General features: G+C 53.7%; 8 protein-coding genes across 8 annotated transcripts; 5 read left to right on the top strand and 3 right to left on the bottom strand.

The window, feature by feature from the left end:
• Positions 1 to 52: 52 nt before the first annotated feature.
• On the top strand, positions 53 to 1319 carry NUU61_001117 (branched-chain amino acid aminotransferase; the record flags this gene model as incomplete). The annotated part of the gene is made up of 2 exons (XM_056651699.1): positions 53 to 233; positions 283 to 1319. The coding sequence occupies 2 exons, from the start codon at positions 53 to 55 to the stop codon at positions 1317 to 1319; spliced, it is 1218 nt and encodes a 405-aa protein (XP_056516549.1).
• A 370-nt stretch (positions 1320 to 1689) lies between these two features.
• NUU61_001116 (androgen-induced gene 1 family protein) lies at positions 1690 to 2552 on the bottom strand (the record flags this gene model as incomplete). The annotated part of the gene is made up of 4 exons (XM_056651698.1): positions 1690 to 2084; positions 2150 to 2201; positions 2255 to 2447; positions 2503 to 2552. 4 exons carry the CDS (start codon positions 2550 to 2552, stop codon positions 1690 to 1692), a joined length of 690 nt encoding a protein of 229 aa, XP_056516548.1.
• Positions 2553 to 3719: 1167 nt separating this feature from the next.
• On the top strand, positions 3720 to 6162 carry NUU61_001115 (fungal specific transcription factor domain-containing protein; the record flags this gene model as incomplete). The annotated part of the gene is made up of 3 exons (XM_056651697.1): positions 3720 to 5010; positions 5058 to 6016; positions 6076 to 6162. 3 exons carry the CDS (start codon positions 3720 to 3722, stop codon positions 6160 to 6162), a joined length of 2337 nt encoding a protein of 778 aa, XP_056516547.1.
• A 247-nt stretch (positions 6163 to 6409) lies between these two features.
• Positions 6410 to 7708, top strand: NUU61_001114 (uncharacterized protein; the record flags this gene model as incomplete). The annotated part of the gene is made up of 3 exons (XM_056651696.1): positions 6410 to 6690; positions 6780 to 6828; positions 6899 to 7708. The coding sequence occupies 3 exons, from the start codon at positions 6410 to 6412 to the stop codon at positions 7706 to 7708; spliced, it is 1140 nt and encodes a 379-aa protein (XP_056516546.1).
• A 779-nt stretch (positions 7709 to 8487) lies between these two features.
• Positions 8488 to 10468, top strand: NUU61_001113 (uncharacterized protein; the record flags this gene model as incomplete). Its single annotated transcript, XM_056651695.1, has 7 exons — positions 8488 to 8640; positions 8733 to 8812; positions 8881 to 9061; positions 9132 to 9680; positions 9742 to 9757; positions 9813 to 10079; positions 10170 to 10468. The coding sequence occupies 7 exons, from the start codon at positions 8488 to 8490 to the stop codon at positions 10466 to 10468; spliced, it is 1545 nt and encodes a 514-aa protein (XP_056516545.1).
• A 137-nt stretch (positions 10469 to 10605) lies between these two features.
• Positions 10606 to 11247, bottom strand: NUU61_001112 (uncharacterized protein; the record flags this gene model as incomplete). The annotated part of the gene is made up of 1 exon (XM_056651694.1): positions 10606 to 11247. The coding sequence occupies one exon, from the start codon at positions 11245 to 11247 to the stop codon at positions 10606 to 10608; it is 642 nt and encodes a 213-aa protein (XP_056516544.1).
• An 82-nt stretch (positions 11248 to 11329) lies between these two features.
• Positions 11330 to 12527, bottom strand: NUU61_001111 (NAD(P)-dependent alcohol dehydrogenase; the record flags this gene model as incomplete). The annotated part of the gene is made up of 3 exons (XM_056651693.1): positions 11330 to 11651; positions 11754 to 12183; positions 12239 to 12527. 3 exons carry the CDS (start codon positions 12525 to 12527, stop codon positions 11330 to 11332), a joined length of 1041 nt encoding a protein of 346 aa, XP_056516543.1.
• Positions 12528 to 13631: 1104 nt separating this feature from the next.
• On the top strand, positions 13632 to 14566 carry NUU61_001110 (uncharacterized protein; the record flags this gene model as incomplete). Its single annotated transcript, XM_056651692.1, has 2 exons — positions 13632 to 14086; positions 14176 to 14566. The coding sequence occupies 2 exons, from the start codon at positions 13632 to 13634 to the stop codon at positions 14564 to 14566; spliced, it is 846 nt and encodes a 281-aa protein (XP_056516542.1).
• Positions 14567 to 15125: the final 559 nt, after the last annotated feature.

Raw genomic sequence — 15125 nt, 5'->3', positions numbered from 1 at the left:
CAGAGATCGGAATAGATCGATAAATAAAACATGCGTGGAAATGACAGATCAAATGCAAATTGCAGAACACACTCTGATTCAAATACCCATCGAGGCACCTTGGTGCTGGCTGGTGACTGCTGACCGCTGGTTGTTTAAATTGCCCGACCCCCGCCGTTTTTCTCTCCACAAAATGTTTCCTCCTCAACCCGCCGCCCTCGACTGGGCGAATGTGGGCTTCCAAGTGCGCGATGGTGTGTGCCTTTAGATCATACAAACTAGGAAATCTCTAATTCTTCACAGTCAATGGCCACGTGGAATGCCACCTCTCTCTCTCCGGCAACAACAAGTGGTCCGCGCCGCGCTTCGTCGCCTCGCCCTTCCTGTCCATCCACGGCATGGCCCCAGGCCTGAACTACGGACAGCAGGTATACGAGGGCCTGAAAGCATTCCGGCACGCCGAAAACAAGATCACCATCTTCCGGCCCGACCGCAACGCAAAGCGAATGCAGAACTCAGCCGAGGTGGTCTCCATTCCGCCGGTTCCTGAGGAGCTATTCCTCGAGTGCGTGCGCCTGGCCGTGGCCGCGAATGCAGAGTTTGTGCCGCCGCACGAGTCCGGCGCTGCCATGTACGTCCGGCCTGTGCTGTTCGGGTCGTCCGCGCAGCTGGGGCTCAGCCCCCCGGACGGATACACGCTGGCGGTCTTCGCGATGCCGACTGGTGTGTACCACGGGGCGCACGCCGTGAACGCGCTGATCCTGGAGGACTTTGACCGATGTGCACCGCATGGCACGGGTGCCGCCAAATTGGGAGGCAACTATGCGCCGGTGCTGCGGCATAGCGACCGCGCGCGCCGCGAAGGGTTTGGAATCACGCTGCATTTGGACAGCGCGACCCGTAGCGAGGTCGACGAGTTCTCGACGTCGGCGTTTATTGGTGTGAAACGGGACGGAGACAATATCACCGTTGTGCAGCCCGACAGCCGCAATGCCATTGATTCCGTGACGGCGGCGTCCGTCGGCGAGATTGCGCAGAAGCTTGGGTACCGCGTGGAAAAGCGCCGCGTCGGGTATGAGGAGCTCAGGCAGTTTGATGAGGTGATTGCAGCGGGCACTGCAGCCGCGTTGGTGCCGGTGGGTAGTATCACGATGCGCTCGCGTGGCGACAAGTTCGAATACCACTCCGGATCCGAAGGCCAGGGCGGCGAGGTCTGTATCAAGCTGCTGCAAACACTGCGAGGAATTCAATCCGGGGCCATTGATGATACTTGGGGATGGAACTATGAGGTTCGAGCCCCGCCTGAAGGATGGGTGGAAGAGGGCAAGACCGAGAAATAGAAGGACAATGCCATGGTCGATTAACAAGGCCAATGAAAGAAACCACAACTTTATACTATGATGAGCTTCGTCAACCACATAAGCCCCTAAAAATGGTTTCTAATTGTAATCTACCTAGATCATCAAGCATGATTGAATATGTACTCGCTTCGAAATCCTCTCCTTGTATCCCGAAATTTAGACACCGAAAATATAATCGCCGAAATGCAAAAATGCTATGCAAATCGTGTATATATCGTTTGAATCCACCTTCTGTCCATGGTTCCAATGCTTCCCCAAGAAAGAAATCCCCTTTAGCTGGTCCAAACAGTCCCTTGGATGGCGAAACCATCGAAAGATAGGGTTGTCAACTCTCGGCTAAATGGAGGATTCACAGTCCTTCTTTCCTTTTGATATCACCAGCACGAGACTGGGGCGGAACGGAAAGCCCGAATCCATTAACGCGGCCATACAGCCACTTGAGAGTGGCCGTACTCAGTGCCATCACGACGGCACTCAGCGTGAAAAGGACAATCCTACCAGGAGTGGGCAGCTGCTCAAAAATGGGATACGGATACCTAGGCAGGTCAGTGGGGACTCGGGGCATAGTTTGAACTTCAACCCACCATCCGTTGTACTTGAAACATCTTTCAACCCAGAACCAATATCCAAAAGCAATTGACCCAGACAGTCCCAACGATGGCAAAGCAGTAATAGTCCAAGGCGGGGACAGAAACAACAAATCCAAAAGCATCACAATAGATGGAATTGCATGGAAGCTGATGTCTGTTGACTGATATCAGCAAGACACCTTGAGGATACCTAGGGAAAAGTCATGGTTCTAGACCTACCGGCATGGAGGGGAATCACAGCCCAATCAGGGACCACCAAACGCTCGTCAATCTGATGATTTTACGTTAGATGAGACAATATCCTAAAGGGATCAAATCACCTACCATGCGGAGACCCCAATAGAGTACACTGATGAGGACCTCCATAGGAGCACTACAGACCGACAGAAGGTTTTTGATTAAAAACAGCCGCCGAGACAGAGTGATATCTGCCAGCACCGCAGTAATGAAGGTCAACGTGGACAAAGTCAACCCGATCACGGTCAGGTATTGGAAATGCCAGCCGTAAGCCTCATTACTAGTAGAAATTGTCAGCCATGGGTATTCTTGAGCCAAGACACAAAATCACTTACGCCCGATTAGGGTTATCATCCATGCTTTTTGAGTTCAAGTCAGCAAGCATTGCACGGTGTCGGAGAATTGAAACACGGAGCTCAGTCCTCGTGCTCAGGAACAGAATTCGTACAATTTGAAAGACCATATGAAGCTAGCAAGACCCAACACCTGACAGAAAATAATGGTTAGACCCAGATCTGCAGTATCCAGGGTTGGCATGACCATGGGACAAGCTGCTTCTTACATGGACCAGGGCAGAGATCCCACGGGAGGGACTGGGCAACCGCTGAAGTGGGTGCTTCTGGATGAGAGATTGAGACATTCTCGGGGCACACAGAATCTAAGCTTCGACGGAGTCGGATAGTCGAAATCTTCAGGAACGCAGGGATTTCTTCGCCAATGACAGCGAGGAACAACCCCCGACCTTCGTAGACACAGACTGCTATGACGTAGACACGTGATCTTGCTCGGGCTGCCGCGGCTTGCCGGTCCGGGTGGTGGCGTAACTATTCATCCGGATAAATCGGCTCTTATCTAGCCCTGGGGCCTGATCAAGCTTCTTCCCCACACTTCTCGCATTGTCTCCAAGTGAACATTTTCCACGTTGGATGTGACTTTGTGAGCTGTTCCTCTTTGTGCTCGGTGTGATCCTGGCAAGGTTAGTAAAAGAATACCATATTAGGGCCATTAGCCAACTTCTGGCTTCATGCTAACACCTTATTTTGACAGTTGGGATCGTCACGATCGTCACAGCTTGCAATTCTCGATTTTTGCCTCTTTTTTTGCACATTCAACAGCAGCTGCTCCTGCAGCAGGGCTCCTATCTTTGGCATATATCCCTCCCACACCTCGATGTGCTTGTACGTTAGGTGTGGGTGTTTGGTCGATTATCGTTTCGTTGCTACCTGGGGACAACACGGTTCGCGACGCAGAAAGAGAGTCAATTGCGAGCTTTCCACGCCTTGAGAACGGTTTTAATTAACGCGTTTCGGGGCTTGCTGCGTCACATCTATATGGCGGCTGTACAGTGCATCACATTCTCGAGGTTTCTCGAGTCTTGCTTCGATCGCTGTATACTAGTTTCTGAACCTCGAAGTCTCCCTGATCTTTGTCGAGGTGCAAATGCCTCGCCCAAGAAGACCTGGTGCCCCAGAGCCTAGGCGGCGGAGCCGGAAAGGATGTTGGTGAGTTCCTCAGCTTGACTGGTGTACACCGGCCTGCGGCTAATTCGCAAATGAACCAGGCCATGCAAAGCCCGGAAGGTCAAATGGTAGGAGAACATACTGACATCATATACCATTGGTTCAATAGTGCTGACTTTGGTAGTGGTGAGGAAAAACCGGCTTGCCTCAATTGCCAACGGCAAGGCGAGCCATGCGATTATAGCATCCGGTTGAACTGGGGAGGCCGAATGAAGCAACCAGCTGTTGAATCCCGAAATCCCCAGTCAGGTAAGCAAGGAGGAACTTTGCTCACTTCAGGGAGTCCAACCGATGGGTTTATAAAATCTCGACCTAGGGATCTGACCTCCCCAGCGACAATCTCCCCAAGCACGCCAGCCCCGGAGGCCCTTTTTGACTCGCCCAGGCCTCGCTCTGGATCTGGCTCGGTGACCTCACCGTCACAACTGGAAATTCAATTTGCTTCGACTTGGGCGGAACAGACACCTCCTATGGCGACTTCGACTTCTTCCAGGGGCCCGTTTCAATATTTTTCCAATCAAACAATATTGGAAGACCTGTCATTTAACTTCCACGCCAATTCTGTGTCTCGGCCGGAATCCTTTCTTCGTCACTCTATTCATGCATCCAATCGCCTATCTGATTCATCCGTGCATCAGAGCCAAAGTGAGGACCAATTCACCAAACCTGAAACCCCTTTACAGGGTGATACTGGTTTAGACATCGCGGTGGGTGGCATGGGGAGCCAAGCTGGCCATTCTCATCGCTCTCTCGGTACCCCAGGAATATCTTCTTTTTCAGTTCGCCCCCATGACATCTCAAGCTTGATAAACAGTCCTGCCTCGTCCCCAAAGACCACTGGAGCTACCAGGGTCATAGGGCCGACAGATCATCAACTTGGCGAATCGATTCAGGATGCCGAAAATGAACATGCAATCGATTCCTCTGCAGCCCAGAGCAGATGGAAGGCATATCTCACCAGCGTGACCGACAATTATGGGTTAGATTGCGGGCGCCCGGACCAAGACATGACATTGAACAATGACCATGCAGCCATTGATATCAACTATGCCTTGGATTTAATCAGCTCTCGGTGGCGGAATGAAGAGAAGCTAAATCCGGGGGTGCCGTGGCCTGCATTTGAAATACCAACACCCGGTTATACCGAGTATTATTCGTCGCCAGTGCCAATCAACATTCCACGATATTTGTCTCCACTTCCATCGTCGTTGCTGGAGAACCCGATCAATTTGATGTATTTCCATCATTTCCTCGACCATACGTCCCGAATGCTGGTTCCGCATGACTGTGACGACAATCCATTCATCTCAGTCTTGCCGTCAAGTAAGTTCTGATGTGTCTTTGGCCTGTACCGGTGCTGACTGAAAAAGTGGCCGTTGGCGACTCCAACTTGCTCAATTTATTGTTGGCTTACTCCGCTAGCCATCGTGCCCGGTATCTAGGGCATCCTGAGCCGGCCACTCGCATTGCGCACTGGGTCCGCGATGTTTTCCCCACCCTGCGTGTGGCATTGGAAGCATCCCATGAAAACATCACGGATAGTCATTTAGCCACAGCCATCTTGCTTGTGTCCTTGAAAATCGTCTCCCCGGGGACATTCGAGGTCCCCATCACATGGCAAAGCCATCTCAAACTCGCCCGTGGCTTGTTCCTTGCGCGGAGTGATAGTTTGCCACGTCCTGGCAACCGAATCGGGGCGTTTTTCGCGCGGTGGTTGGGCTATATCGACACGATGGGAGCCCTATCCTGTCGCCAAACCGGGCCCCCATTGATGCTGTATCATTCCATTGTGATGGGTTGCCGTCCTCCTGGTGGCCACGACGAGTTTGGCATAGATTGCTTCATGGGATTCACCTCGCAAACAGGAGTGTTCCTCATTAGGCTTGCGCGACTTGTCCAGCAATGCGACAATCAGCGCTTTGATGAATTGGGGAATTTCCGGCCAGACTGGCACCCTTCTGCAGACATGGTCATGGAAGCCCAGGCGGTTCTTAGCGATATTGACGATCTTAGTGAGCGCGCCCACATCAACCCGACCCATCACAAAGGTGTAGAGGCCGTGGATATGATGGCCATAGAGCAGGCGTTCCGGTATGCAGGGTTACTGCACCTACACCGAAGGGTGCTGGGGTCTCCTCCCAAATCCTTTGCAGTCAAAGATGCCTTTTGCAAGCTCATCGATGCTTTGGGGCAGATGCGTCCCGGAGCATCCACGGAGGTTTGTTCTCTGTTCCCTTTGTTCACAGCCGGTTGCGAGTCTCGGGACCCCGTACAGAGAGCCAGGCTATTGGATCGGTTTCTGGTCTTAGAGAAATCGGGCATGAAGCAGGTGGGTTTTTCGTATTGGTTCTCGGTTTGCTCGAATCAAATTAACGCTATGTTCATCAGATTCAGAATGCTCGTCAATTGATCCAGCGGTGCTGGGACACGAACCTACCCTGGGTCGCACTGGCTGAAGGGCAGTTCCTCGGTTAGACCTGCAGAGCCTTGCTAAGGTCGGGTTATCATTCACGTTCTGTGCCTTCGATATCAAAATCCTAGGAGCCTGTCACGTTACCTGGCCATCATTTAGCCGTTACTTACCCGTTTCTCGTCAACGTTCGGCTGTCTGTGGTCAAAAGGAAGATTGATGCATCAGCTGTGCCCAGGTGTGTCCTGAGACCGACAGCAAACTATTCTTCATTTGATTTCCATCGTGTCTATCAACATCCTGCACGTGATCATGGACAGCATCACGCTTTCTCTTCTGGGCAGTTCCCTCTTCTGCCTGCTTCTTTCAGCTCTCCTTGTCCGCAAGCTCTGCTCTTACCGTCCCTCCATTCCCCCCATCTCCACTGCTCTTCCTAGCCCGCCCTTTGATCCCATCCCCATCTCCTCCGATCCCGTATCAGACGGTCCTCATCCGACCGCTGTCTTTCATTCTTGTGCCATGGAGAATAAGGACATGACACTCCTGGACACGAACGTGGATGAGATCAAGATCCCGACACTCAAGCCACAGTGGTATGTTATTTCCTTCTTCTCCAGCCTTGGGTGTGCCACTTCCAGAGAGGGTAGTCTTGAATTTCCATTGTGCTAACTGCTCACATTAGCCCTGTCAACCCCAAGATCCTGGTCGATGTGGACCCTGTGATCCGACAGGTATGTATGAAAGAGATCGTCCAATCATCACACCAGTGGACCAGCCAGCAGAGAACTAATCATACATTAGGGATCGCCCCTTCAACTGATCCACGAAGGCAGTGACGAGGAGGAAACCCCCAAGAGCGAATCTGCGATCGATAGTGCCCCCACCGAGACTGGGGACACCCGGGCCAACTGGCTGCGGTGGGCTACTGGCGATGGGAGCGTTTTCGATGGTTCTACAGAGGCACGCGTTCAGGCTGGTCGTGCTCTAAATTGTTTCCCTCGCCCGCCGATGGTAGACACCGCATTTTTTCTGTATGGCAACCGTTACATCCCGGGCCCCGACGACCAAGACATTTACCGGGCCGTCAAAATTGAGGGTCTCCCACTGCACGTCACACTGACCCAGGTCCTTGCTTCAATTCGTGGCGGTCTGATCTACTCGGCGTCTTTGCTCAACACCACTCGCATCACTGGTTCACCCACTGCACTCATCACTTTCGTGTACCAGACCGGGGCTTTCAATTTCATCCGCCACGTCATTGAAGATGGATTCTATGTCGGCACCACTCCAGTGCAAGTGTTTCCGATTTGCACGCCGACCTATCCTCTGAGCCCTTCGATGGCAAAGCAGATCAGATCTCATGGTCATACTCGCAGCTTGGTTGTGCTCCACACTCGTTCGACTCTGGTGCATGAGGTCCAGGCCGTGTTGTCGAAGAACCTTTGTTATTCGAACCTTGAGTGCATTCACGAAAAAGTCAACTCGGGGGAACTCACTCTTCGCTTCTATTCGATTCCGATGGCGGCACGGGCGCAGGCCATTTTGACCTCTCGACCGCTTTTCCAGGGCTGTGTGGTTCGGTTTGACTCGGATCCCTGCAATGAGGAGTGAACATCGAACGGACATTCTAAAGTATTTGGTTTGCCATTTCTCCTTCGCATTGTACCCCACGGCGTGAGGTCTGGCTTGTTTTTGCCAACGGTCCAAGTTGTATCTACTTTTTCTTCACGATCTCGATGACAATGAGCACATTCATTTTTTTTCACTTCAATTTCAACATTCGTGATATCTTGCAGAGGGTTGCGCAGTAACAAGGTCACTTGTTGGTCACTTATCGCGGGCCCCGCATAGTGGAGATACCCCGCTGGTACCCGGACTTGCCCTAAACCCAACGTTCCCCGGGATTCGGTCTGCAGATTTGCGGGGTTCGATTTCATAGCAGATATGATTCTATTTCTCTCCTCTCCTTTTCTTTTCTTTTTAGAAGTAACTATTATGCACGTAATTTCAATAAAAATCGCCTCCTAGCACTAGTTCCAGCCCCGCTCCGCCAGCTCTGCAGCAGCCCCGAGCCGTAATCGTATCTCCAGCATGCCGATCGCACGATGATCATGCACTCCTTCGGCTTAACTTTGAGCATATCCCCGTCCCCGGATGCCCGCGCCAATCATCGCCCGCGCGGGGAAGGCAAGCTTCGAGTCCCGGCTTTTGCAGCCCTGGAGAGTTCACAACGCCGATTTATAAGCCCGCTTTCCCCTTTCTCTCTCTCTCTCTCTGTTTCCCTCGGATCCCTGTTTCTTTCGGTTATACAGCAAGAGGGGATTTTTGGTCTGTGTCGTGCAATTGTCTCTTACCCCTGCGCAAGCTCTCTTCTCTCGTCTGCGTGCATTATGACTCTCTCGACCGACGAGAAGCCTTCGGCAGACAATGTGTCGCGCCATTCGGACCTGGAGAAAGATCCCGATGCATTTGCGCCGGTGAAATTTCCAGCAGGTCTCGAAGACCCGGACGCAGGGTTAAGTGACGAAGAGAAGGCGAAAATCGTACGCGCATCCCTGGATTCAACTGGATTTTGGCCTGGTTGTCTTTGTATAAACTTGGAAGAGGCACTTACCGCGAACTATTCTATTTCTAGGATCGCCAGCTTCTATGGAAGCTCGATATCCGACTCGTGCCATGGCTCAGTCTGCTCTATCTCGTCTCGTTTCTCGACCGGTAAGAAGCAACAAATACTGTGGTGAAATTGCGACGGGAGACGCATCGTATACTAACGCGCGCAAAAGAACCAACATCGGCAATGCGAAAATCGTCGGGCTGAAAAAGGACTTGTCCCTGAGCGACGCCCAGTTCAATGCCACGCTGACCATTTTCTTTGTGTCGTACTCGGTCTTCGAGCCGTTGACCAACATCCTGCTCAAGCGGCTGCGGCCCAGCATCTTCATCCCATTGATCATGATCGCATGGGTAAGTAGCAAGGTCAATTATTAGAGAATTTAAATTCGGAGTGCAAAGCTAAATTAACAAAATAATCCAGGGCATCTGCATGACCTGCATGGGCCTCGTCCACAACTATGCAGGCCTAATGGCCGTGCGCTGGTTCCTTGGTCTGTCAGAAGCAGGCCTTTTCCCGGGCGTCGGCTACTTCCTGTCATGCTGGTACAAGCGCGCCGAGTTCGGCGTGCGCATGGCCATCTTCTTCTCAGCAGCTGCGCTCGCCGGCTCCTTTGGTGGCCTCCTGGCCGCCGCCATCGCCAAGATGGACGGCGTCGGCGGCAAGGCCGGCTGGTCGTGGATTTTCATTCTGGAAGGGCTAGCCACCGTGCTAATTGGCGTCGCCTCTTTCTGGTGTGTCTATGACTTCCCGGACCAGGCGCGGTTCTTGTCCGAGGCTGATCGGGCTCGGGTGTTGCGCCGTCTTGCGGCGGATCAGCAGTCGAGTGCGGAGCATGAGGAGTTTAAGATGTCGTATTTCTGGGCGAGTGTGAAGGATTGGAAGACCTATACTGGGGCTATTATCTATATGGGGGCGGATGGCTCGCTTTATGCGTTTTCGCTCTTTGTGCCCACTATCATCAGTCAACTAGTAAGTTGGTCATCTCGTCTGGATGGGTGCTGGGGAAACGGTACTGACTTGCTATTTATAGGGTACTACTCCATTCCGTACTCTTCGACCCCGACTTTGTGGGGATGTTTCGTCGCTGACTTGGTACTATAGGATACAGCTCCATTCGCGCGCAGCTGCTGAGCGTGCCCCCGTACGCGGCCGCCGCCATCCTGACGGTCGTTGTGGGCTTTATCGCCGACCGCACGCGCCAGCGCGGCATCTGCAACATCCTCGTCTCCATAATCGGCATCGTAGGCTTTGCCATGCTGCTGGGCTGCAAATCGGCCGGTGCACGCTACGCGGGGACGTTCCTAGGCGCCATGGGCATCTACCCAGCCATTTCCAACACCATCTCCTGGGCCAGTAACAACACCGAGGGTGCGCGATACACTATTTCTTTTCTTTTCTTTTCTTTTTTTCTGTTTTTGTCTGCATGCATCCAGACCCATAGCTGACTCCATCCAATAGGTGTCTACAAACGCGGCGTATCCCTCGGCTTCATCATCGGCTGGGGCAATCTCAACGGTATCGTCTCGTCCAACATCTACCGCGACCAAGACGCTCCGGAATTCTACCCTGGGCACGGCGTCGTGCTGAGCTATCTGGTCCTGTTTCTGTTCGGTGGTTCGGTCGTGCAGTATTTCTTGCTGCGGCGCGAGAACCGCAAGCGTCGTCGCGGGGACCGGGATCGCTTGATCGAGGGTCTCGACCAGAGTGAGATCGAGATGTTGGGTGACCAGCGGCCGGACTTTACATATACCCTGTGAAAGTGGAGTTGGGTGACGGCGACGGGAATGTAGAGGCGAAGCGAGAATATATAAATGCGATCTTGATCCTTTCAGCCGTGGATGCACGTTCCTCGTAGGTATATCGTGGAGCATTGCTCGTTGCGCTCAGATGTCCTTCACGCGCCCCGCTCGTAGCGATTCACAATGTCCTGCTCCTTCTTCGGGCCCTGCACCACATGCCGACTCGCCCAGCTCAGAACCTCTCCCGTCTCTGGGTGCACGCGAAACGCATACGCCGTGCGGTACATATCATTAATGCAGAGGTGGCTCCCGCGCGCCACCAACACGGTCGTCTCAGGACCCGTCGCCGTGACGGTTGGCGGTGTCGGCGGGGCGACATACTCAGTAGAATCGTCGCCGGTAGAGGGGGCCGAAGCAGCTCCGAGGAAGTCGAAGTCATGGAACAGGTAATCTGCTTCCTCCGGACCAGGGGCGACTTTCACAAACCACACGCTCACTCGCCCCGTCTCGGCCAGTCGCCAGATGTACTTTTTCGTCCAGCGCAGGCCGGCTGCGCCACCGACCGAGGTCGGGATCTCGCCTTCTTCGCAATAGAGCCAGTCGCGGTCGCGCGAGGCACTGTTATTGTTATTATGTTGTGGGATGAAGGTGGCTGTGCCCCGCAGTTCGCCGTTCAGGTCGAGTGGGTTTTCACTGCGGAGAGTGCGGGTCAGGGACCAGCGGACATTGACGAGGGAATTACATAGAGAGGCGAGGAGCTGGCGGGATGGCATGTCGGTGGCTGCGGGAGATGACATGACGTGGTAGGAGAAGTGGTGTGGTTAACGAAGAGAGAAGAGAGGAAGGAAACAGAGATAGCAATCCATTGGCTACACTACGCTACTTTTTGATCTCCACCGCCGGCTTCCCCATCAAATGCCGCTGGCCCACCAACACCCCACGATACCGCATCTTGCCCTCGTCCAGCGTCTGGAACGCCGCCTGGATGCCGTCTATCGTCATCGGCCAGCTCATGATGATCGGCCGGATCCCGTGCAGCGTCACAAAGCGCAGCATCCGTCGCACGGCCAACCGCGACGCCACGGCCGAGCCTTGCAGTCGGATGCCGTTGGCGATTAGCGGTAGCACGGGCACGGGAATGGACTGATCGCTGGCTGTCAGGAGGTGGATGGTGCCATCGGCTGCAACGAGAGGAATCGTTCTAGAAAAAAAAAAAAAAAAAAAAAGCGTTACTGATATCCTCGCCCACTTTGATCGAGAGTCGAGGGTGAAATGATCTAAAGAGAAACGGAGAAGAACTGACTTGCTGAGATCTGGAGGAGCACTCCCGCACCACAGCAGATGCTTGACCGGTGCCGCGAGCGCCTTGAGCGACCCGTGCTGCAGCAGATGGAATTCCTTCGCGCCCAAGGCCGTGGCCTCGTCGCGTTTGGCGGCGCTGCTCGAAAACGCCACGACGTCGCAGCCGAGCGTCGCGGCAAACTGAATGGCCATGTGCCCGAGTCCGCCGATGCCCGCGATGCCGACCCGGTCCCCCGGTTGGATTCCGTCCGAGGTCAACGCGCTCCAAACCGTGGCACCGCCGCACATCAGCGGCGCGGCGTACTCGCACTCTAGTCCGGCAGGCAGCTTGACCAGCATGCTCTGGTGCCAGACGGCGTGGGTGGCGAAGGCGCCGATCTCGAAGGCATGCGTGCCGTACTGCTCGCGGTGAGTGCAGTACTGGTCCTTGTCTACTCACGATGAATATCACGAAGACAGCTCCAGGATAACCAAAGTTCAACCTACCTGTAATACAGTAGTCGCAGTGGCCACACACTTTCTGCACCCATCCGAACCCAACCTTATCCCCGACATGGAAGTGCTCGACCGCGCTGCCCACGTCCCGCACGGTGCCCGCGCCCTCGTGTCCCAGGACAATCGTCTGGGTCTTGAAAAGGCGATCCGTGCCGCAGAGCCCCGCGTGCGAGATCTCGACGAAGACCTCGCCGGGGTCGAGGGTGCGTCGGGTTGTGTCGGGGACGATATCGCCGCGCTCGGAGCCGCGGAAGACGTTGAACTCGACCGTCTTGGCCATGGTGTCTCATACCAGGCTCAGCGGGCAGTTGAGACTCGGGAATGAGTATTTTGTATATATATATATATATGTCTCCCAGACATCATGACGATCGGCCGCAGTCACCAGGTCGGAAGTGGTGTCCGAGGCGTTCCACGGAAGTGGCCAGCAGTCATATATACCCTAGGTATAAATTAATATATTGAATTATGCCCAGTTCTGTGCAGCTAAATTTTTGATCCTGATGGTTGAGATGATTTAGATGATTGATCTATTTGGTCTCACTCGTGGTCCCCATGCCGATCGCAGTGGGCCCACGTTTGGGGTTGATTGAGGCCGGAGATTAGCACGAGAGAACTAAAAATAAGCAGAATAATTCCGTGGGTAGCATGGCAGTCGGCTGGAGAGAAAGATAGGAGAAGCGAGAAAGAAAAGAAGTCGAAAGAAAAGAAAATAAGGCCGCCGTTCAGGCCCCGATCGAACACCCCGGATCAACCGAGATCAGCCCAGCTGCCCCTTACAGCCTCAACGCCCAACGTGGGCCAATCCTTACTGCATTCAGGGCTGGAGCCTCTTCATTGTTTCGCTTGAGCTTGAAAAGGGCTCTCCAGAGAAACATGAGAAACATGAGACATGACTTGGGTTCCTGACATCTCTCTGAAGATTGAGGGGGGCATATTCTGCAAACGGTACGACGAATGCGATCAAGAAATAATATGGACGAGAGATCCCAGAATCCTAGAATCCAAGAACATCCAGCCATCCGCGGTAGACCGCGATCCACCTTTCAATAATTAGGCCTGGCCATTTTCAGGGCCCGCATTCGGCCCCAAAACTTCTTTTTCCTTTTCCCCCTCTTCCTCTTTTCTCTTTTCTTTTTTCTTTTTTTCTTTTTTCTTCCATTTCTTCCATTTCTTCCATTTCCTCGATTGTTCGCGAATTCCAATATGGCCTGTCACTGATTCATTTCATTCTGGAAATCTCCCTGGTCCATCGTTAAATTCCTCGTCTCAGGGTCTCAACCGATCGCGGGAATCTCCCGGACCCAAAACCCCCCCAGAAAACGAGTCCATTTGAATCCCAACGTTTTCCGATCGTTCGCTCTTCGCTGTAATTTGATACACCATGACAATCTCGACATGGCGCGGGCTACTGGTCCTCCTCGGTCTTTTGTCGCTGTTCGCCACAACCCGAGCCGCCGACAAGAACCTGATCCCCACACAGGCCTCCGATTCCTTCCCGGCCTGTGGCTTATCTTGCGACACCCTCAAGCAGGCCCAGGATAGCTGTACCGCGGGCGCCGACCAGTCCGCCTGGGTGTCTTGTTTCTGTCAGTCGGCTCTGCTGACCCAGCTGAAATCCTCGGGCAGCCTCTGCTCCTCCTGCACCAGCTCCTCCGACCAGTCCCTCCTCTCATCCTGGTACAAGAATTACTGCAAATCGGGCGGCAAGGCCCAGACCACTGCCGATGATAAGGCCAACACCGCCACGGCCACAACAACCACGACTGGCGCGACTGGCACCAGTTCCTCGGATTCGAGTGGCAAGACCTACGCGACAACCGAAGAGCACAAGTCTTGGTAAGTTAGTTAAGTTTGAGGGCGCCAACCCCGCCCCAGCGCTGTGTCTGTGTTGGCCGATCGTTTTACTGATTTGATTTCCTCTTCAGGTGGAGCGGCCACTACCAATGGGTAATCATGTTGATCGTCATCTTCGTCGGCTTCGGCATCATCGCCGCCCTCGGTGTCTGGCTCAAGCGCCGCCACGACGCCAAGCGAGCTGGCCTGTACCAGGCGGGCAGCACCGCCACCAGTAGCAGCGACGTCTTCCGCCGCTCGGGCATGCTCAGTCCCAGCGCGGGGTCCAACCCGGCTGCGCCCTGGGCCGCCGCGGCGGCTACTCCGGGTTCAGCACCGTCCCGCGGTGCCGGCCCCGGGTCCTTCGCCAGCAGTTCCCGCTCCCACGTAGCGCCTAGAGCTCCACCCCTGCCTAGCCGGTCGCGCTCACGACTACAGAAGGTACCTCAGTCCCCGGGCGATATCGAGATCCGCCAGATTTAGCTACTGTCATGCCCGATATGCGTGTTGAATTGCTGTTTCCTCCCCGTCGTTGCTATCTGTTGCATATTGTCTGTCTGTGGGATGTGTCGATGTGAGATTTATTTTGTTTTGCAATGACCGTGCCGGCTCGGACTTTGGTACTCTCACTCTTATCTGTTGCATCTTCTCGGCGTTTATTGTTGTGCGTGGAATTTTGGGAATTCTAGGTCATGGACTATATCTCCCTCTCTATATCTCTCTTTATTCCTCTAGATTTCATTGTTCTACCATCGGTTCCCGACCGGACCATGATGGGATGGGACATCGATATCGGGACGAGGATCTTGCTTGAATTGTTTGCTCTGGCTGTACCTGTTTTCGGCTGTTCTCGTTTTGCTCCCGGATGACCTGTATTGCATCCCCTTGCACCTATAACGCAGAAACCGCAAGTGTAGTAAGACGCCAGTGCGTAAGAGAGAAGGGGCTGCGCGTGGATGTAGTCCCATAATGCGAATTGGAATTTCTGCGCTGTTCAAAACTCGTGTATAACTTCCGACAGGTAGCGTAGATCGAGAAACAA

This window comes from Penicillium alfredii (genome assembly GCF_028826965.1).
Source record: "Penicillium alfredii strain IBT 34128 chromosome Unknown utg000001l_segment0_segment0, whole genome shotgun sequence".
NCBI lineage: Eukaryota > Fungi > Ascomycota > Eurotiomycetes > Eurotiales > Aspergillaceae > Penicillium > Penicillium alfredii.
Note: the sequence above shows the minus strand (reverse complement) of the source record. Positions and strands in the feature narration are given on the sequence as shown.